At 47.2% G+C, this 22,801-nt stretch overlaps 1 protein-coding gene across 1 annotated transcript in view; it reads right to left on the bottom strand.

The window, feature by feature from the left end:
- The window catches only part of fid (class I SAM-dependent methyltransferase fire dancer), an 89,764-nt gene that overhangs the window by 20,118 nt on the left and 46,845 nt on the right, over nt 1-22,801 (bottom strand). Inside the window, exons 3-4 of the mRNA XM_037429019.2 lie at nt 11,424-11,719; nt 2,344-2,401 (exon numbers count right to left, since the gene is read on the bottom strand). Coding sequence (XP_037284916.2) covers nt 2,344-2,401; nt 11,424-11,719 — 354 coding nt within the window. The remainder of the gene's footprint in view (nt 1-2,343; nt 2,402-11,423; nt 11,720-22,801) is intronic.

Genomic DNA, 22,801 nt, shown 5'->3' on the forward strand with positions numbered 1-22,801 from the left:
CTTGGTGCTTGGACCGACCAAAACTGCGCTTGACAGTGCCGGGGATTCGCAAGAAGGCGGAGCTCTCGGCGCCAGCTTTAAAGCAGATGATTCTACTCATGCTACACGAAGAATACAAAGATCATGTCAAACTTTACACGGATGGCTCGACAACTGTTGGAGGATCTGCAGGAGCTGTGATCTTCCCAGCAAGAGCCGAAACCATCCAGTTCAGAACGTCACACAAGACGACATCGACAGCCGTGGAGCTCGCGGCACTCCGCAGCGCACTCCGCAGGATTGACCAAGAGACACCACAAAAATGGAGCATTTTTACTGATTCGAAACCAGCTCTCCAATGTCTACACAATACTCTACGTCGTGGACCTCAAGATCAATTGGCGCTCGAAATACGACAACTGTACCATCACCTAATAGACGAAGGACATGACATATCTTTTCAGTGGTTACCAGGCCATTGCGGCATCATCGGTAACGAGCATGCCGACAATGCAGCTAAGAATGCTCACGAAAATGGAGTGATGGAACCTATTCCACTATCAAGAAGCGACGCAGCAGCAAAGATTAATACGCTTGCGCAGGATGTCGCAAGGTCTATGCGGAATACGCCCGGTTTTCTCCACACCCGTCTTCACCGCCTGGACCCATGCCTACGACTTACTATTCCATCTGGCCTACCCCGATCCGAGACGACCCTTCTCTGCCGTATGTGGCTTGGGGTGTCTTTCACGAACGCTTTTGCCTGCCGCATCGGAATGAGAGACAGCGCTACATGCGACCATTGCGACAATGACGAAACAATTGAACATATTTTATGTCAGTGCCCCCAGTACAGCTCTCAGCGACAGTCCCTCTCAGCAGTGTTTGCTCGCCTCGACGACCAGCCATTTTCTGAGCAGTCAATCTTGGAATGTCGGAAAGATCGAGCTTCACGCCAGAAAGCAACGAAGGCGCTGATGAAGTTTCTGCGAGCGACCCGCCTCGTAGAACGATTGTGACACTACTGTGTGCGAGTGTGTGTATGTGTGTTTGTGCTTCTCTTCCTCCCTTTCCCCTTACCCTTTCCCCAGTGCAGGGTAGCAAACCGGATGTGTTTTCTGGTTAACCTCCCTGCCTTTCCGCATTAAAATTTTCTCTCTCTACATGCAATAACTGCAGCTGCTAACAAACAATCTCCCATCTTCTGTGCGAGTGTGCCCGTTTCAACACGCCAAGACAAGAACTAACCGAAGCTCTAGATATACTCTGGATGATCGCCCTTTGTCAGAACAAAAGATTCCGGATCATTGGCCGAGCCCATCATCAGCCCAGAAGGCTTTGAAAGCTTTATTACGATTTTGGAGGACAACTGGCCTTAGCGGTAGACTTTGTGTTGTATTCTCTTGAATTTCGCTTTTCCTCTTGCGTTGTCTTTTCTCTTTTTCTTTGTAACATCTCATCTCTATTACTCCCCTTCCCCAGCTGGAGGTAGCCAGCCGGTCTAAGATTTGGCTAACCTCATTTCGCTTATTTCTTTCCTCTTCCTTCTCAAACGGCAGCAATTCTCTGCCTCCAGCATCAATGTGGATGCCTGACTATTTTACCAAGGCTGTGCGGTGAAGTAGCCAGTGTGGCAGGCACAAGATTCGATTCCCACTGCCTATTCAAAACCAGCTGATTTTTACTAGAAATGCACCAAACTCACGCGCACTCGATTGCTCTTGTGTATGATGTGAAAGAGTGCCACTAAAACCGCAAATGGCACCTACAAGTACAACAAAGGACGATGATATGTGCCGTTTTTGTCACACCTTTTCTCATCACGAATCTGAATCGACTCGCCCAACTTTTCATTGCAGTGTTCCAAAGAACGCTTCTCGAAAGGTGACGCCATGATATTCTATAAAGTCTCATGGTTGCCCCTTAGCATGTCACAGCCTTGGCGGAATAGTCGAGCATGCACCGCTGCTGTGGCACCCACAGATTCGCAGCCACCGTGCACGTACCGGTGGAACAAGCCCACTTGCGGCCTGGTGCTCGCCAAAACGAAGAGTAATTAGGAAGGTACCCGCTCTCTGATAAATTCATGGCATGGGGCCGCCAGACTTAAAATTAAGATCATCTTCTATTTTTTTCACAGGTTATTGGCGTTTTTTTATCATTGATATAGCTTGCAAACTTTTAATTTTCTTGACTGCGACAGTTTTTGATGCACGTATGCATACAATATGTTACGTATTTAGTTGTACTGTATGCCCCTCACCATATGTCGCTTCGGGGGATGCGAGGTAGTAATAAATAAATAAATAAATAAATAAATAAATAAATAAATAAATAAATAAATAAACAAATAAATAAGCTTACCTTCACTGCTGCTCTTAGTCGGCTGGCGATAGGGGACGAGCACATCTTGAGACTCGAACTGCACCAAACAACATGCACTCTGTTTAAAGATTTCTAAGAGTAAATCAGCTAATGTATTCACATATAGAAAGAGTTGGACGAGTGTTGTACGGTGGGCTGGGCTGCACTTCATCAAACATTATATATATATATATATATATATATATATATATATATATATAATGAGGAAGAGCTTTATTCGAGGCGAGCTCGGGCTGGAACACACTGATGGTGATCTCTACAGATGAGGAAATTATACAAATGATGATGACACGTCCAATTGATAAAGAAGAGCCGGTGACTGCGCTCACACTAATTACCCGTCACGCTGGAAGCGGCCCCCGGGCCGCCCGAGAGACAATCTTAGGAATTGCGTCGGGTGTACAGTTTCAGCCGAGAAACGTGCACGATTTCTGTCCCACGGCAACTGTGGTCGGAGGGAGCGTTAAGTGGTGAGATACGGTAATTAACGGGGGACATTTGTTCAATCACCGTATAAGGCCCTATAAAACGACTGAGGAATTTTTCACATAAGCCGGGCACATGCACGGGAGTGCACAGAAGAACTTCGTCTCCTGGGGAAAAGGTGATAGCACGGTGTGTTGAGTCGTAGCGAAACTTGCGAGCTTCCTGAGAGATGCCGGCGTTGATTCGGGCCAGATGACGGCAGTGCTCGAGGCGAGACAAAAATTGTGTGGATAAAGAGCTTGCTGAGGTAGCAGGAGCCGAAAGGAAGGAGACGTCCAGAGTTACACTTGGAGAGCGGCCATGGACCAGAAAATAGGAAGAAAAGCCGGTGGTGCGTTGCGTAGCTGTATTGTAGGCGAACGTTACGAATGGCAAAATGGCGTCTCAGTTCGTGTGGTCAGGGTTAACGTACATGGCAATCATGTCCGAGAGGGTACGATGAAAGCGTTCCGTCAAGCCATTTGTTTGAGGATGATAAGTAGAAGTTGTTTTGTGGATGGTGTTGGCGGCACGTAGAACCTCAGCAACAATAGAGGAAAGAAAGACCTTGCCGCGGTCACTGAGCAGAACACGTGGAGCTCCATGGCGTAAAAATATGTTACGCAGAAAAAAATCAGCTACTTCAGTGGCTGTGCCAGCGCGCAGTGAGGCGGTTTCCGCGTAACGAGTGAGGTGGTCAACAGCCGTTACAATCCAACGATTTCCATTGGAGGTCACGGGAAGGGGGTTGTACAAGTCTATCCCGACGACTTCGAATGGCAAAGCGGGACAAGGAAGAGGTTGGAGAAAGCCAAAAAGAGCAGTAGTGGGTCGTTTCCGCCGTTGACATAAGGCACACGAAGAAACATATTTGGCAATCGCGGATGAGAGGCCAGGCCAGGTGAACTGACTGCGTCTTTTGTCGTACGTTTTGTGATAGCCGAGATGCCCAGCAGTAGGATCATCGTGGAATGTCTCAAGAATCTGACGTTGTAGACAACGTGGTATAACGGGGACCCATTTGTTTCCTTCAACGTGGTAAATATAGCGATGTAAAACACCATCGTGAAGCTTGAATTGTTTCAGTTGTCAGCGAAGTCAGGTGTTCGGTGGAGTGAATGATCCTTCTAACCGTGCTATTATGGAGCAGCAGTAAGGGTCAACGCGTTGATGCGACACAAGGGGTAGAAGGGCGGCCGGATCTTGGCCAACTGAGACCTGCGATGGGTATTGCTGCGGTGGAAATTGGTGACGGTGGGCTGTTAAGGTTGGGTAGAGGGCTGCGAGAGAGAGCATCAGCATCTTGGTGCTTCTTACCAGACCTGTAGACGACGTCAAAAATGTGCTCTTGTAAACGAAGCACCCAGCGGCCAAGACGACCCGATAAGTTTTTTAGCGACGAAAGCCAGCACAATGCGTTGTGGTCGGTGACGACTGTGAAGTGGCGGCCGTGGAGGTATGGACGAAATTTTTGTACCGCCCATACAACACTCTTGTAAAAGGCACTCTTGTTTGGTTATTGTATAATTTTTCTCGGCAGCAGTCAAAGCAAGTTTGGCGTAAGCGATGACACGTTCGCGTGCGGTGTTGTCACGCTGCAATAGAACGGCACCGAGACCATTACCACTGGCGTCAGAGTGAAGAATTGTGGATGCACCTGGATCAAAATGACATAGTACCGGGTCGGATGTCAGGGCTTGCTTCAACGCCAAGAAAGCCTTTTCACAGTCTTCAGACCAGACGAATGCCATGTTACTTGCGAGCAGTTCATGAAGCGGAGAGGCAAGCCTTGCGAAATTGCGTATGAAGCGCCGAATGTAGGATGCCAAGCCGAGAAAACTGCGCAGGTCTTTTTGACGCAACGGACGGGGAAACTCGAGGATGGCGGCAAGCTTTTCAGGATCCGGTCGAATACCATCTTCGCTAAGTGCCCTAGAACCTTGATCGTCTTGCTTGCGAAGGTGCATTTTTTCGTAATCACCTGTAAACCAGCTTTTGCAAGGCAACCTAGGACTTGTTCGAGACGTAGTAAATGTAGCGAAAAGGTAGACGAAAACACTATGATGTCGTCTAGGTAGCATAAGCAGGTTTTCCCCTTCAGGCCACGCAGTACGCTGTCGATCATACGTTCGAAGGTAGCAGGCGCGTTACAAAGTCCGAAAGGCATTACGTTAAATTCATATAGCCCATGTGGGGTGGTAAAAGCCGTCTTCTCTTTGTCAGATTCGGACACTGGTATTTGCCAGTAGCCCGATCACAAATCAAGGCTCGAAAAATACTCTACGCCATGCAACGAATCTTGTGCGTCATCAATTCGTGAGAGAGGGTAAACATCTTTGCGTGTTATTTTGTTCAGTGCCCGGTAATCAACACAAAAAAAAAACGTACCGTTCCGTCTTTCTTTTTCACCAACACAACTGGCGAAGACCACGGACTCGAGGAAAGACGTATGATATTTCGCCAAAGCATGTCTGATATGTTTTCCTCGATTATCTTCCTTTCTGCGAGAGACATGCGGTATGGGCGCCAGTGAATTATTATGGAGCCGTCAGTCTGAATTTGGTGAGTCGCAGAAGTTGTCATACCAAGGACAGCGGAATGAACGTCAAACAAAGGGAGATGTCTGTTCAATAAATTCAGCAATTCTTGACTCTGGGCTGCTGTCAAATCAGGGCTTATCGTCGCCGATAGAGGAGTGGGAGAGTTGAGTGGCGGCGTGCTTGGCTCTGGTAGGTCTTCTTGACTTGGAAGGGCAACAATTGCAACGGGAGGCGAGTCAATAGCGCATGTGACTGTTGATCCACAGGACAACAATAAGGGTTCGGGGGTCGGATTTAACGCAGTAATAAAAGCAGATCCTTCAGAAAAACGCACAAGGCCTGGAATGATCAGAATGCCTCGATGTACCGTGTGGCCATAAGGTAGTAGAAGCACGTCGCCATCCACAATGCTGCTGCAATCAACGCTAATTACTTCTTCTCGGGATGGCCAAAGAACAAAATCTGAAGTGGTGACGAGACGAATGCGCTGTTCGGGTTCCGATACAGAAGAGTCGGTGGGATTGAGGTGGATGAGGCGCTGACGACAAGATATAGAAGCGCGTGCAGACGAGAGAAAATCCCACCCCAAAACGAGTTCGTGGGTGCACTCACGGAGAACTGCAACAGCAATATGATGACGAACACCGTCTATGAAAACGCGAACTGTACACTGGGCGAGTGGACGACAAACGGCGTTCGTCGCAGCACGGAGAGCCGGGCCTCAATAAGGTGTTACTTTGCGGAGTCGGGAGCAAAAGTCAGAGCGAATAATGAAAATAGCAGAGCCAGTAGCCACTAGAGCTTCGACACGTATACCTTCGACTAACACTGTTAACAAGTTCGATGGTCTGTCTGAAGGAATTGCTGGCTGTCCAGTGGATGCAGTTTCCTCTCCTAAAACTGCATTGGGGAGTTTTCCGAGTGGGCATTCAGGACACTGGAGGCGGGTCGCAGAGGTGACACGGAACGGCGATTGGGAGACGGTGAGCGGCGGCGAGACTCACGGGAGTTCACAGGCAGACTACTATTGTAAGGTGGAGAGGGCGAACGCTGAAAAGAAGACTGGTAAGGCGTGCGCTGATAGTTCGTGAGTGGACTGAAGCGTCCGCGTTCCTCTGGAGCGTAGCCACATTGCTCGTCCTGTTGACGCCTTCGGCAAAAGCGAGATATATGACCCCTATAGCCGCAATAATAACAGATTGGGCGTTGAGGACGCGGCATGGCGTAATACGGCTGAGGGCGCATCGGTGGTGACCCTGACGCCACAGGTACATGGCCACCTGGTGTAGCCGCTGGGATAGTGGTGGTTGCTGAGAGCGCCGCGACTTCTGCGTACGTTGGTACCTGACGAGGTCTGGATTCAGCGGAACAAGGTGAATGTGACGCAGATGCAATCTCTTGCCTAATTAAGTCCCGCAAGTTGGCTGGAGCTGAGGCTAAAGTAGACGGTGGGGCGCAGGAAGAGCAGCGCCCATGAAGCTCCTCACGGACGATGTCGCGGACCAGGGCACGGATGTCGAGGGCCACAGGAAGACGAATGTCTGAAGCATCATGGCAAAGACGAAGAGACTGAAGTTCTTCTAGTCTCTGGCAAATGGTGACGACTTCTTGAGTCGTCATAGGGTTTCGCGACGCAAGGGCGTTGAATGCGATGGTATTTATGCCTCTGATTATATGGCGTAATTGTTCGCTTTGAGGCATAGCTGAATTTACACGCTTGCACAAGGCAAGAACATCCGCAATGTACGAGGTGTATGATTCACCCGCTAACTGAAGGAGTTCAGCAAGCTTCTTTGTTGCTGTTTCGGCGCGAACACTGGGGGAACCGAAAATCTGACGGAGCTGCCGTGCGAATGTGTCCCAGTCGGGAAGATCTTGGAGGTGGTTCCAAAACCAGGTTTTGGCAACATCAGTTAGGTAGAAAGGGACCGTACGCAACTTGTGTAGAGTATCCCATCTATTCAACTCGCTGACGAGGTCGTAGGTGTGTAGCCATTCTTCAACGTCATCCCCTTTGAGACCCGAGAATACTGGCGGATCACGCTGGTGGCTGTGGATGGCCAGGGTCGACGGCGGAGGCTGCACTGGGCTCGCTGTGTTGGATGGACCAGGATTGTCTTGCACTGCCATGGCAGGTGGTAGTAGACGACAACCCGAGTGGAGCTCCAGTGGTAGCGTGCGAGAGAGGACTTGGGGATCGAGAAGCACCGTTCACCACTTATGAGGAAGAGCTATATTCGAGGCGAGCTCTGGCTGGCACACACTGATGATGATCTCTACATATGAGGAAATTATACAAATCATGATGACACGTCCAACTGATAAAGAAGAGTCGGTGACTGCACTCACACTATATATATATATACTTTTTCATCGTTAATTACAATTCGATCTTATAACTTCACCTATACTTTCTTTGGCATTATTGTCTGTTAGATCTCATTATTATTTGTCAAAACACCAAAAATTGGGCCCTTAGGTATACACTTCTTTCCCTTATTCATTAACGAGGGTCTCGTACTGGCAGACTTGGTGCCTTTAGGTTGTATACGAGGGACTATTGGTCAGCTGCCAGCTCGTAATAAGTTCACGTGCCACGTGACGCCCTACAGGTTCATAAAAAGTGTGCCGCACTCGCCACCATTGCTAAAGATGGCGCTGACTGACACTCCCGCGCTTAAATTCACATATAAACCTCATAAAATGGCTGGAAGGATAGCCACTGGGGTAGCTCAGCGGTAGAGCATCGAACGCGTTATCCGAAGGTCACATGTTCGGTTCCTGTCCACGGCAAGTTATCTTCTCACCCACTTTTCTTCATATTTACATAACAATTCAGTCTGATATCTTCCCCTATATTTTCCTTGGCATCGTTGTCTGTTGGATCCCATTAATATTGTGTCAAAAAACCAAAAAACGGGCTCTTAAGTGTACACTTATTTCCTATATATATATATATATATATATATATATATATATATATATATATATATATACATATACATACATATACATATACATACATATACATATACATACATATACATATACATACATATACATACATATACATATATATACATATATATATATATATATATATATATATATATATATATATATATATATATATATATATATATATATATATATATATATATATATATATATATATATGCAGAAGAATAACTTCGGTTGCCGCAAGGTTATAAATATGAAACTAGATGCGCTTTCACATAACAACTGTTTATTGTGCCGACGTTTCGACAGGAACCCTGTCTTTTTCAAGGCATAATACTATTTACACATGTTCCGTGCCTTTTTATATCCTGTCGAGACAGGAGGGGAGGGGTCAATTGAGAGAGAGAGAGAGAAAAAGAGAGGAAAAAAAAGAAGAAACAGCGAAACGGGAGGACAAACAATAAATAAAATATAGAAAATCTAGGAGAACAAGCAAGACCGACACGGCGTAATATCAAACCATTACTCTATAAACGGTACCTAGATGATATATTCATAATTTGGACACATTCGGAAAACGAGCTCCTCAAATTCATACAGGCATTCAACCAGGTACACCCCAGCATTTATTTTACACACACCTACTCTAACGCTGAACTAAACTTTCTTGATGTACTCATTCGAGTTGACGATGGTGCGTTGGTAACTAACGTATACAGAAAACCTACAGACAGGCAACAATACCTGCACTTCAAAAGCTGCCACCCGCGACATTGCAAGACCAGCATTCCCTATTCCCAAGCACACAGATTTCGACGAATCTGCTCCCGCACCGAGGACTTCCACAAAAACAGCACACATATGCGCGAAGTACTCCTTAATCAAGAATACCCGCCAGCTATCATCGATGACGCCATCAAAAAAGCTGAAAATCTGGACCGCCAGATTCTTCTCAACCACCAGAGAAACGCCGACCAACACCGCAACAAAAACTTGCTATTAACTTTCACGAGCAACCCACCGAACATAAACAAGGTCCTAAGAAAACACTTTAACATATTGGAACTGAGCGAGCGACTATCCAAAATTTTCACTTCTCCTCCTTGTGTTGTATACAGAAGGCCGAAAAATATAAAGGATCATTTAATAAATTCAAAGATAGGTGTGAAACCTCAAATTGGGTGTCACCCTTGCGGAAAAAGCAGATGCAGGGTATGCAAACACATGCAGACAACGACAGCGGCGAAAAGCACCCACTCGGATTTTAAGCACAGGATAAGAGGTGCACTAGACTGTGACTCAGACAATGTCATATACCTCCTGGAATGTGGGGTATGTAACAAGCAATACGTGGGCCAGACAGACACTTCGTTTAGAATTAGATTCAACAACCATCGGGCACATGTACGATCTCTTCCAGGCCTTCCACTTTCAAAACACTGCACATTAAAAGACCACAGCTTTGATGACATCAAAGTTACACTACTAGAAAACAACTTTCGAACAATCAGAGAACGGGAACAACGGGAATCTTATTTTATCTACAAATTTAACACGATAAAATACGGAATAAATGAACACCCAGGCACTCTGTCTGCGTCACGACCGCTAAAAGGCGCAAACGCTTCTCTCTAATCATTCCGGTTTCATTACGACAATAATATTACCCGCTAACAAAGCTTTTGGCCTATGCATCTGACAACATAGAAATGATTTGCCTCATCAAGCACAGCCGGAACGCACAGATAAATGGTCCCGGAGGTCGTACGGTCCCCCCCCCCTTTTTTTTGCTTTTTTTTTCCTTCTTTTTTTTCTTCGTCAAGCTTCAACGCACATTATGTTCTTTCACTGACAAGGAGCTGACAGCTAGGTGGTTTCGTTAACTTTTTCCTACATGCGCGCATATCTTCCCAGTGCGCCGCAACTGTGTGGTGACTGTCCCGGAGTGGTACAGTCTCCCCCCCCCCCCCTGTTCTTTTTTTTCCCCTTCGTTAATCCTTTAACGCACATTCTGTTCCTTCACTGACAAGGAGCCAATGCATATAATGAATATCGATGGCGGTGCCTCATTCACCGGCTTTTTCGCTCGTCCCGATGCCACCAGCATGCACTTAAAGCGCTTAAGCCCTCCCCATTAACTTCCCATTAACTTGTCATACACTTCAAAGAGGAACGAGCCGCCAGCGGACTACACGGAAAGGTGAAATACAAAAACGGCGGCTCCCTGCCCACTTGGGGAAGTGTGGGTGCGGGGGAGGTATTGTTGACAATGATGACATTCCTCATCTACCTCTGCCCTACTCTGTTGAAATGCTGCCCCTTTCTAATTACGCCGTGTCGGTCTTGCTTCTTCTCCTAGATTTTCTATATTTTATTTAATGTTTGTCCTCCCGTTTCGCTGTTTCTTCTTTTTTTTTTCCTCTCTTTCTCTCTCTCAATTGACCCCTCCCCTCCTGTCTCGACAGGATATAAAAAGGCACGGAACATGTGTAAATAGTATTATGCCTTGAAAAAGACAGGGTTCCTGTCGAAACGTCGGCACAATAAACAGTTGTTATGTGAAAGCGCATCTAGTTTCATATATATATATATATATATATATGCCCGTTTTTCCGTGTTTTGACACACTATTATTGAGATCTAACAGACAACATTGCCAAGGAAAGTATAAGGGAAGATATCAGACCGAATCGTAATGTGAATATGAAGAAAGAAAGTTGGGTGAAACGATTAGCATAAAGGGCGTATATGTAGGTATTCTTGAAATTTTGCAATTTTTTTCGTGGTTATGTCGTCTCCCTCCCCGTACTGCCAGCGTGGTTGTTTTCGGTCGAATAGATCTCAATTTGTGCTTAAACGCACAAATCGAGGTGTCTATGACCACAGGTTCTTTTGTGTTTAAACGCACAAAAACAACCCGTGGACGGGGTGACACTGTGTCTTCTCCTACCCTGGCACTATTTAATGAGACAAGACGTCATGGTGGCCACCATGTTGAAGTACCCAGCGCAGAGAACTTGTTTGTGCTGTTATGTGAGCACTACATAATACGACACGGTAAACAAAACGAATAAAACCTGTGCCAACACTCGCCTTCCTCTGCGTCTGCTCCATGGCCCAGACGGTGATGAGAACGCGGCCGCCGACGCGCAGCACGCGTGCCAGCTCCCGCAGCGCCTGAACGCGACGTTCGGTGGAGGCCAGGTGGTGGAGCACGGCCACCGACAGCGCCGCGTCCAGCGCCTCGTCACGGAACGGTAGCGCCAGGGCGTCGCCCAGCACCACCTGGTGTCCACCGCAGGAGGCCGCGGCACGCGCCAGCGCCTGGCTTCTCTCACAGCCCAGAGCCCCGAGACCCGCGGACTCCAGGTACTGGCCACTGCCGCAACCTGCAAACCACAGACGTGCGCCCTGTTGAAAAGGAGGCTTCTCCATTGATGCAGTGCTGATGCGGTGAAGAAACAGTCACAGCAAAATGTTTTACAGCAAGACAGTAGAGAGTTTTAGTACTGCGGAATGGTGCTACGTACGCATCACGCAAGCGCCTTGCGTTACGTGGCGTCGTTTGCCACTAATCGGCTTTTAGTACGCCGTAGTACCCGCGTACGTAACAAGCGTGAAGCGTGTTGCGCCATCTGGTAGATCAAAATAGAAGCACGTGTTGATGACAGCCAATGTGAGCCAATCCAAGTGTTATAGCCAGATTATGGCCATATTTTAAGCCACAGAGCCGGTCGGTGCTTGCATTCGATGCCGCCATTTCGCAATACGAAGTCTCGCGCTGTCGCGAACTTGTTCGAGAGCGGCGCGATCAGCTCATACGTACGCACGCACGCATCTCATGCGTGCGTACGTAGCGGCTGCGTACGTAACGCGATACGTGCGCGTTGCGGTCTGCGCATGCGCACTATGCAGAACGTGGCGTCCTTACGTACGTAACGCCGCCACGTACGCAGTACTAAAACTCTCTAGTCTTGTAGAGCGACAACGCACGGCGGCTGCGGCCTGTGTCACATCCCTGAAGAAGAACTTGGGGTCATGAGCAACAAAAAATGAGAAAATTTGCAAAACCAGCGCTTTGTCAATTTCTCTGGGAAAGGAAACAGCCACTAAGATACAACATATCAAAATATTGCTGGCATTGAGAAGAATTGTCCCAAACAGAACATTCGAAACGAGTACGTATTGCCGGTGCTGACAATTCAGAGATAATATGGCGATGACGGTGCACTTTTTCTATTTTAGAGAAAATTGACCAAAATTACGTGTCATTTCGCAAACAGTGGAAGTGGTTATTAACTGATTGCATGATGTTTAGTCGAGTCACCGGTCAACTAACATCTGCACCTCTATCGAACAGACTTGTTTACTGCGGCTTACCATCGTCATTCGTCACTCTTTCGATCCCCTATCACCCTTCTCCAGTGTAGAGTAGCAGGCCAACGCAAACTGTAGCTCAGGCTGACCTCTCTATCGTAACAGAATAGAAAGTTGGGCGAGTTGGTGTATATTCATATTAAAAGAAAAAAAAAGTCTTTTTGTGCACCGCTTTTCTTTTAATATGACTTCTCTATCTTTCTGTCAATAAATTATCTTTGTGTCTCCCTTTACGGCGGCTCGTGCGTTCACGACTAAAAAAAAACACGTTTGAAACAATAGCGGGCAACTTTTCACTGAATAAGGGTGCGCACTCAGACAAGGCCACTAGAACAGGAAATTGCACAGACCAAGAGCGCTCTTTGTCCGTCCAATTTCCGGTTCTAGTGTCCTTGCGTGAGTGCGTGCCTTTATTCTGTTAAAAGATGAACCAATACCAACTAGCCCAATCATCCGTGCTACTGCAATAACGGGCAACTTTTCGTGTTCATGGCTTGTCAAGGTTTAAATCGAGGGTTCCACTCATTGAGCACTCGTCATTAGCGATCACACTATCATTATACGTATGTTAATTTATGCAATGCTGTTTGGTTAATACTCCTGTCTCATCTTTTGTGCATTCCTTCTTCATTTCTATATTGCTCTTTCGTTCAAACATCTTTTGAAAATTTATATGGAGATGCGAATTCACAGCAATATTTGCGTTAAAGTTGTCACTGAGAGTAGTCTGCCGCTATCACTAAGTACGTACATGTGGAAAACTACGATTGGTGCAACTTAACTTTTACAGAACGTGGTAACGTTACAGCTCTTTGTATAAATTGGCCTCGATTATTTGTGATTTGTATAGCATTGTCAGCGCTGCCTATACTTAGACATACACATATCTGGAGAGGTGCGTGTAGCAGCTGTCTCGAGTGGCTGCGCAGGTAGCTCAGTGTCCATCGTCGTCAGTGCCAGTAATCCGCATCAATTACCGGCTGCCACAAGAACGTTACCTCTTTCCAGCCCCTGTAAGATGAAAAGGGGAGATTCGGCCGCGGCTGTTAAAGGGACCGACAACTGATTTTTTTTACCCAGTTTTTTTCAGAGTGACATAAAGCTTACCCTTGGGCATTGTGTCATGACTATTATTTTACTATTCTGCCACGCTACATTACACTGGCCAGCGCTAATCCTTTACCGATATGACGCCTGTATGCAATAAGAAAAAATTGAGCTTTTGGGACGTATAGTTCTGCTAGACAACAATGACCATCATCTGACTTGCTCGAGTTGCCTTTCTTGAAAAGCCGGCGCTGGTAACTTTCCTGTCGAAAATTCTGTGTCACATTCATAACTCATGTGGCGTTCATGACCGCGAACTACCGGAACTGTGGTGATAACACGTGGAAAGTACTCGAAGTGGATGATTATTGTTGTGCGGCAGAAGCACTATCTAAATACTCGATTTTTTTAGAGTGCAGGATCATTCTGCACATTATTTCAAGCACCAGCTTAGTTTTGTGGTAGATTAGTCAACGGCTCCGAAAAGCGTTCAAGTTCAAATCCTGACATGTCGCCTTCTAAGGCGACATGTCAGGATTTGAGCTTGAACGCTTGAACGATTGTTTGAACGATTATGCTGTAGTCATATCGGCGTATGACTACAGCATAATCTACAGGCGTGGCAAGAACCATCAAAACGCGGATGCGTTGAGCCGTTTGCCATTACAAGAACGTCTCGATGAACCCTGGCCTCCAGGTGACGTACTATTGTTCGAAGCGTTATCGAGACCTCCGTTGACTGCTGCCGAGATAGCACGCCTGACACAACAAGACAGCATCATGCAGAGGTTGTACAAGGCAGTGCAGGATGGTACAGTGGAGAAACTCACTGGAGATGAGTTTGCTCCTTACCGACGACGAGCGACCGCACTAGCACTACAGCGCGAGTGCATCACACTTGGATCCCGAGTGATCATACCGAGCTCAGCACGATCCCGTGTTCTGGCACTTCTGCATGCGGGTCACAGAGGCATGGTAGCCATGAAGAAGTGCGCAAGGAGCTACGTATGGTGGCCCGGAATGGACAAGGTGATCGAGGAAACGGTGCGACAGTGCCGTGAATGCCAAGCAACGCAAAAGAGCCCACCCAAAGCTCCTATTCCTACGTGGGACCGTCCCCAGACAGCATGGAACACGGTGCACGTTGACTTCGCGGGGCCACTACTCGGACGCACCTACTTAGTTGTTGTGGACGCATACACAAAGTGGGTGGAAGTCCGGCACGTGACACAAGCAACATCCGCGGCTGTAATCGACGTGCTCCGAAGCCTCTTTGCAACGTTCGGCATTCCCCGAAAGGTCATCTCCGACAACGGAAAAGCATTCATCTCCAACGAGATCAAGCAGTTCTATGCGTCGAACGGCATACAGGCTGCAACCTCACCAGCATATCATCCGGCAACAAACGGCCAGGCAGAACGCTATGTGGCGGAGCTGAAAAGAGCGCTGTTGAAAGATGCAGACAAGTCCATACAGTGCCGACTTGCAAGATTTCTGTATCGGCAGCACACGACAATACACACTACCACAGGTATGACACCGGCGAGAGCGATGTTCGGACGAGAATTGCTCTGCCCTCTCGATCTTCTTAAGCGGGAGACGGATAAGCGAAGTCCTGAGAGCCAGGAGGCATTGCAAAAATCACGCCGCTTCGCTATAGGGGATAGAGTGCTTATCCGGCAGTTTTTGAAAAAGCCAGATTGGATTGAAGGCGAAATACTGCGCCGCGTCGGACCACGATCCTGGCTTGTAAAAAGCGACCAAGGAAAGGTTCGGCGTCACCTCAATCACATGAGGAAAACGAGTCAGACCAGACAAACAACCCAATCGCGGACAGATTGGAGCGCAGCTGACGATCTCTTGGACGCAACGCCAGAAGAGACGCCATCGAGCTCAGCTGCTCAACCGCCTGAATCGCCCGAGATGCAAGATCACACTCCCTCGCAACCGTCGACGTCACAGGCAGTGGCCACTCGGCAACTGCGACCACCAGAGGTTAGGCGACCTCCAGACCGCTATGGAGACTTCGTCTAAGGGAGGAAGAGTGACATGTCGCCTTAGAAGACGACATTAACGAAGTGCGCGCGGGGCACTGGCGCTGTGGCACGAGCGCGAGCCTGGCGTCGAACGCTGGCCAGGAGTGACTCCAACGCCTGGGCTACGCTTTTGAACTTGTTCACGTTTCCTGTCCTTTAATAAATCGTCTACAGTCACAAGCGGCTGTACAGACGTAACAAATCCCATTCAATCTTGCGAGTTATTTTTTCCCCTCATTTATTTTTTCATGCCTGTCAGTTACTTCACCGACGCCGCTCAACACAAGGATGGGTGGTGCGCTCTCAAACGCGCATGCTAGCATCATATGTCTGCAAGCTCACTCACAAGTCAACTCACTCAGATCGAGCTGTGAGGGGGGGGGGGGGGGAGTAATACGTCTGCTTCCAAGCGAGTTCTACAAGTGTAAAATGTATTTCATGACTGAGTCTGAATGAACTTGCCAATTTTCGCCGACCGCAGTGCGTCCTGCAGGGCGTGTCGTCCTTCACCCGACCCTATACAAGTTAACGATACCCTTCTACAGTACCTCCTCGAATATACTGAAGTAAGATACTTCCAAGTCATGCATTCTCTCATATATGTGATCGTCATAGCAATAACCGTGGAGAATGGTTACGGCATAATTTACTCTCCAGGCAGTGGTTGTGTGTCAACCAGTATGTGTGTCAGTCACTTTGAGTTATGAGTCGCTTGGGAATACGAGACAACGCAAAACAGGGAAGTCGGCAAGCGTTAGATTTTAGAAAGGACAGTGACCGTCGAAAGCGTGCTTATTGTCCCGGCCAGTTGATGCGACAGCCCGGTCGAAGCGGCTGGCTCAGCTCGGCGCTGTATGCACGACAGCGCGCATGCAGCGTTCAGGCCAGCGCGTAATGAAACACCTCGACATTGAGTCCGGCAGGCAGAACAAACGCGTGCTTGCACGTAAACGGGGGCCTAAACAACACTCGCGAGTTTCCGGCGGGATATGCACGTCCGGGTGAAAGGCTTGCACTTTAACGTCCCGATGCCGCCGCACTTGGTTGGATGAGGGTCGGTTTAGTTTTTTTTTTTTTTTGTAGTGCCAGTCTACGTGGCAGCACGAACAACCATATCACTGGCCGGAGAGTGTGCCTAGATGGCTCTCGTGTTGGCCCGATCACTTTAGGTTAACGTAAAACGCGCGCGCGCACGCACGCACGCGCACACGCACACAAACAGACACACACAGTATGTAAAAAGCAGAGCGAATAAATGTACATAAATAATGCCGGCCGTTTTCTCCCGACTGTTAAAGCCGGTGAGGTCTTCATATTATTACGAGTAATTCATCCATCCATCAGTCTGTACGTCCATTTATTTATTTATTTGATTATTTATTTATTTTTGATTTTTGCTTCTTCTGCATTGTGAAACTCAAACCAGTACGTAGCCGAGAAGAGGAAGAGCCGATGAATTATATTTTTTTTCCATCTCGGTCAATTCTACCATATGTGCAAGATGAAAGTGAAACGAGAACAGCCGACGGTAGCCGCAGGTGGTAGCTCAACCAGCATAATCCGCATTATGCATTTCGTGTTTCACCACATCACACGACCATCGCTCCAGCCACCAAAACTCCATGAGTTGCATTGGCTAACACTCCGAGTACACCATAACTCCTAGTAAAGGTGTTCCCTATAAAGCGGACGAAAAGATGCATCATCATCAGCCTGACTACGTCCACTGCAGGACAAAGGCCTCTCCCATGTTCCGCCAGTTAACCCGGTCCTGTGCTTGCTGCTGCCAATTTATACCCGCAAACTTCTTAATCTCATCTACACACCTAACCTTCTGTCTCCCCCTAACTCGCTTGCCTTCTCTGGGAATCCAGTTAGTTACCCTTAATGACCAGCGGTTATCCTGTCTACGCGCTACATGCCCGGCCCATGTCCATTTCTTCTTCTTGATGTCAGATATGATATCCTTAACCCCCCTTTGTTTCCTAATCCACTCTGCTCTCTTCTTGTCTCTTAGGGTACACATATCATTTTTCTTTCCATTGCTCGCTGCGTCGTCCTCAAATTAAGCTGAACCCTCTTTGTAAGTCTCCAGGTTTCTGCTCCGTAGCTAAGCACCGGCAAGATACAGCTGTTATATACCTTCGTCTTGGGGGATAGTGGCAATCTACCTGTCATAATTTGAGAGTGCTTGTCAATTTTTTTTCCAATGGCGGCCTGTCCGGATCCAGAGATTCTTAGCACCCTCTGCTGCGTGGCAGATCTGACCGCCGCCGTGGTCAGTTGCTTCGCAGCTGCTGGGGACTGAGGGCCGTGAGTTATTTGACGTATGCATGTGGGAGGTAGTGGCCATATACTACACCAGGGTGGCCAATTCTTCTCTGGTGAGGGAGTGCGTTCCGGGCGGTGCTTACCGGTGAAGCCGCACCCCTGGCCTCTTAATGCAGTTCCATCACCACGTGGACTTTTTTTCATCCGGTTGGGAACTGCGCGGCCCCGGGATTTGAGCCACGAACCTTTTGCATGCGAGGTGGATGCTCTAACCACTACGCCATCACTGCATCCCTGTAGCGCAAAGCACGCGCAATGACTTTGGCTGCCACTTGCGGCGAGTTGTATTCTCAGACGCTTTCGTATCACGCATAATTTGGATGGTTCTAGTGAAGGGCTAGCTTGCCACCTTGTTTGCTATATTTATGCTTGCTTGTCCGTAAATATAAAGCTTAGTATTATAATAATAATTCGGAGCCAGCGCATTGTCTGTGTGGTTACCTCTCATCTCCTGTCTTATAGAGCTGGTTGCCGTGATTTGATTAACAGTAACTGCCAGTTGACTTCGTGTTGTTGCAACTTCTCAACTTGTAAAAAATGGTCGCCTCTCTATTCTTGCTGTTTTCTCACTGCTTTTACAAGAGCAAGCAAACTAGTGGGAGGTAGTACACCACCCTTGAGCCATTCTACAGCAAACACTTCATAAAATATAGCATTTAAAAAGTTTTTCATGTTATCCCGCTACGAAAAATCGGTATGACACTGCCACATACTTTTGAGATAATGAGCTTTCATTGTATTTGATTGTAAGTGCCAAACTTAGATTTGTGATCAGTGTCTTTAATTGTATCATGCTAGCAATGACATGACTATAGACCGCTAATCAGAATAAGAACAAAGTAGACAGCTGTGGAATCACTGCAAAGAGCATATTGGTATGAGGACAACACTACCATTGTCTTCGTCAATGAAATACTCTTCGTCTACAAATTACGTCACGAAAGAAAAACAAACAAACGAACACAAAAAGAGGCAAACAAACAATAAAGCATGTAAGCAAACCGGGCAAATGTGTGTTCACAATATACAGTGTACGGGAAGCGTGCCACAACCGTAAATACGTCATTTGGCTTTCACAAAGTTATCGCCTGTTCTTTTCTGTACCTTCATGTTCTTTTATTGCATTCTTTTGTGGCTTTTCATGTTCTTTCCTTGGGTTTATATGCTTTTTGTGTGTGTGTGGCTTCATTCTTAAACGAAGCTAAAATAAGATTGAAAAGTTCTGTGTCGGTGATCGCATACTCTTTCGTGAAGACATCTTATTCGCCAGTCTGTAATGGAAATCTCGCAACTAGGACACCTAGAGCCAAATAATAATGACATGAAAGAAGCGGACAGATTTCGCCCAAGCTGAGGGCGCGGGGCAACGGTGCGAGCAAGTGCGTCAGATTAACGCCCATCTCTGGCATCGACCGCGCCGCATCTGCCACTGCAGCATCGAAGCGATTCCACCTTTTCCCGCTTGCCCGGCGAGGATCCACTTCGCGGCCCGCGATCGCGGTGGCCCGCCTTTCAGTCAGTGCACACCGGCCCACTTTGCGCTGCTCGTTGATGCTTTCATGCGATTTGTTCTTGTACATTTTTGCATTACTTTTCCGGAAAGGTGCAGCACAGGCATTTGAGACCAACGCCACGTGTGTGGGTTATTTTGTCGACAGGAGAAGACGGGCAGCGTCGTCAAATTCGTTTTTCATGAAGAAGACCTTGATTGCGGAAAGAATGGTCCTTGTCGGGATTCCTTCGGCGCAGTGGTTCATTTTCTCCTTTCTGGGGGGAAGCGGACCCGTTCAAGCAGAGTGCTTTCATCTCTGGAAGCCCCACCGAGTAAGGCTGCCTCCGTGATGCCTGTGTATAGCTTCGTTATATCAGCTTAATCTTTCACTCTCTCAGTTCGATATTGTCGTCTTCAAATCCTACCATCAGTGGCCAAGTTTTCATTAGGAGATGGTTTATAAAAAAGTTTTTGGGGTCATATACAAAGCCAGAGCCTTCCATAGCTCATCAACAAGAGAAATTGACCGTCTGCGTCAACGTCCCGCGTAGGGTAGAATTGGAGCAGATAATCATCGTCACGTGAGTACGTCACCACATGACGTCATAATGGCGCCATGGAAAAAAATGCTACGTCATTACGACGTGTTAGTGAGGTGACATAAGGTAACCTCTGACGGTGACGGGATCACATGACACCGTATAACTTGGTCAATGGCGGGTCAAGGAGGCAGTGAAAAGGAAACAACAACAACAACAACAACAACAACAACAACAACAACAACAACAACAACAACAACAACAACAACAACAACAACAACAACAACAACAACAACAACTACTACTACTACTACTACTACTACTACTACTACTACTACTACTACTACTACAACAACAACAACAACAACAACAACAACAACAACAACATGTTAAGTGCAGAAAGCGTTGGGAGGGAGTGAGAAGAAAGAAAGAAGACTGCTTTCGCCTTCGAATCGTCTTGGGGGAATCAATGCACAAGGAACCCTGAGAGTTCTATTGACGAACATTGTAGAAACACAACATCAAAGCCAGTAGCATGTTATGACGCATCAGTAGTGGAACTGGCTCGTAGTGTCAAGTTGTCGACGTCGATGACGCGTAGCGTGAACAGCGTGCTAGGCACGCGATTGCCAAAGTCTGTACTAGATTTTTAATTTGCATGTTATGTATTACACCTTCTCCACTCTAATATTTTTTTAAGTTTATAAATACACCGAATTCTTAGCCAATCTTCCACGGTGGGCGCGAGACTATATAGGCGAACTTCGTTTATACTCTGTCTTGGCAGGCACCTCGCGCGTTGCATTCAGGCGGCTCGGTGAAATCGCTGGCGAAAAGAGGACATGCGTATGCGTCGTCTGACACCCCAGAAACGCTTGGGAGCAAAGGTAGTTTATCTAACAATATGTTGACAAAAAAGGCTTTTAAATGCGCTAAAATAAACGTTCGATGTAGCCGAAAAGTAGCCGCTGTGCCAACACGAAATTTTTGTCAGAAGAGTTGGTAAAGTGGCCTATTCGGCTGCAATTAGCCGTCAGCTGCAACAATGTTCTGGAGCGTGTCCTTGCATGGATGGATGGATGGATGAATGAATGAATGAATGAATGAATGAATGAATGAATGAATGAATGAATGAATGGATGGATGGATGGATGGATGGATGGATGGATGGACGGACGGACGGACGGACGGACGGACGGACGGACGGACGGACGGACGGACGGACGGACGGACGGACGGGTGGGTGGGTGGGTGGGTGGACGGATGGATGGATGGGTGGATGGGTGGATGGATGGATGGATATGGCTGTACCCTTTAGATCGGGTGGTGGCTAGCGCCAACAAGCCGTAATACTTAATTAACCAAAAACTCGATTTTTTTCCCTTAAATAGTGAAGTTGAGGATTCGTACTTTGCAGTGAAGGGTTTGATTTTCACTCGTGCCTTGACTTTATCCACCAATCATATAACCTCCTTCTAGTTAATTCTACCCGCTTAAAGTCTATTTTGCCCTCCCTGTCCCTAAACCACAGTGCTTTGAAAAACTCTGCGCCATCATCCTGAACTATAGGGTGAAGCCCTTTACAGAACATTATCAAGTGTTCGGCAGTTTCTTCTTCCTCTCCACACGCACTGGATACCCATAATAAGCGCCACCAAGCGGAGAAGAGAGAAATACGAAGTGGAAAAAAAGTCATGAACCTAGCCCCCTCCGTGGGTGAGCGCCGTCGGGTCATCGTCGTCATGTCGTGAGCAAAGAACAACCACGCGGGCAGGTGGAGATAACATGCATTCGTAGAAGCACTTGTCCTTTAGCGCTCACTGGTGCGAGCTAATAATCCCATAGTGTAGCGCAGAGACACGTTTATTTATTTATTTATTTTCAAATACTGCAGCCCAATGCAGGGCTATTGCAGGAGTGGGGTACATATAGTAGGAAAGAATATGAGTAACATCAAAACAAGTTCTTCAGAAAAAATCACATCAATTATCGCCACATTCTAAGCACAACGCCACATTCTAAGCACAACGCCACATTCTAAGCACAACGCCACATTCTAAGCACATAAAACAGAGGCACGTAAATACACAGCACAGGCGCTGCTTACAACTGTAATAGAGAATCGGCGAGATACAGGACATTACCGATTCGAACGGGCAGGTACGCAAGTGACATGCGGCAGGCTGGGCAGATTGCACCAAAGTCGAATTCCGACCAATCTTTCTATTAAAGCTGTAAGTATACCGCTTGTCTTGCGTGCTTCCGTGTCTGTGATGTGTCTTTGCATAATGATTATTATTATTACTATTATTATTATTTTATTGTTGGCGCGGCGGTGCCAACCCGTCCGCCCACATCACCAGCTGCCGGTTGAGCAGTGGGTGCTCGTGCTTGTCACTCTTCATTCGAAGGTGCTGGTCGCTTAAGAGGATAACACTTTTGATATAAGCCAAACGCTTGCGAAAAGTGCCGAACAATTAGAGGATAGGAAGATCTCTGTAAAAAATCAACAACTAAAGCTCCAAATGTACCCATTGAAAAGCGAGAAAATTGGTGGGAAATAAACAAAAATAATACCGCACCGTAGGTGTGATATCGACATCGTGTTCACCCAGCTTGTCCAACATGTCTATTGGTGGTGGTGCGTAT

Source organism: Rhipicephalus microplus, chromosome 2 (assembly GCF_043290135.1).
Source record: "Rhipicephalus microplus isolate Deutch F79 chromosome 2, USDA_Rmic, whole genome shotgun sequence".
NCBI lineage: Eukaryota > Metazoa > Arthropoda > Arachnida > Ixodida > Ixodidae > Rhipicephalus > Rhipicephalus microplus.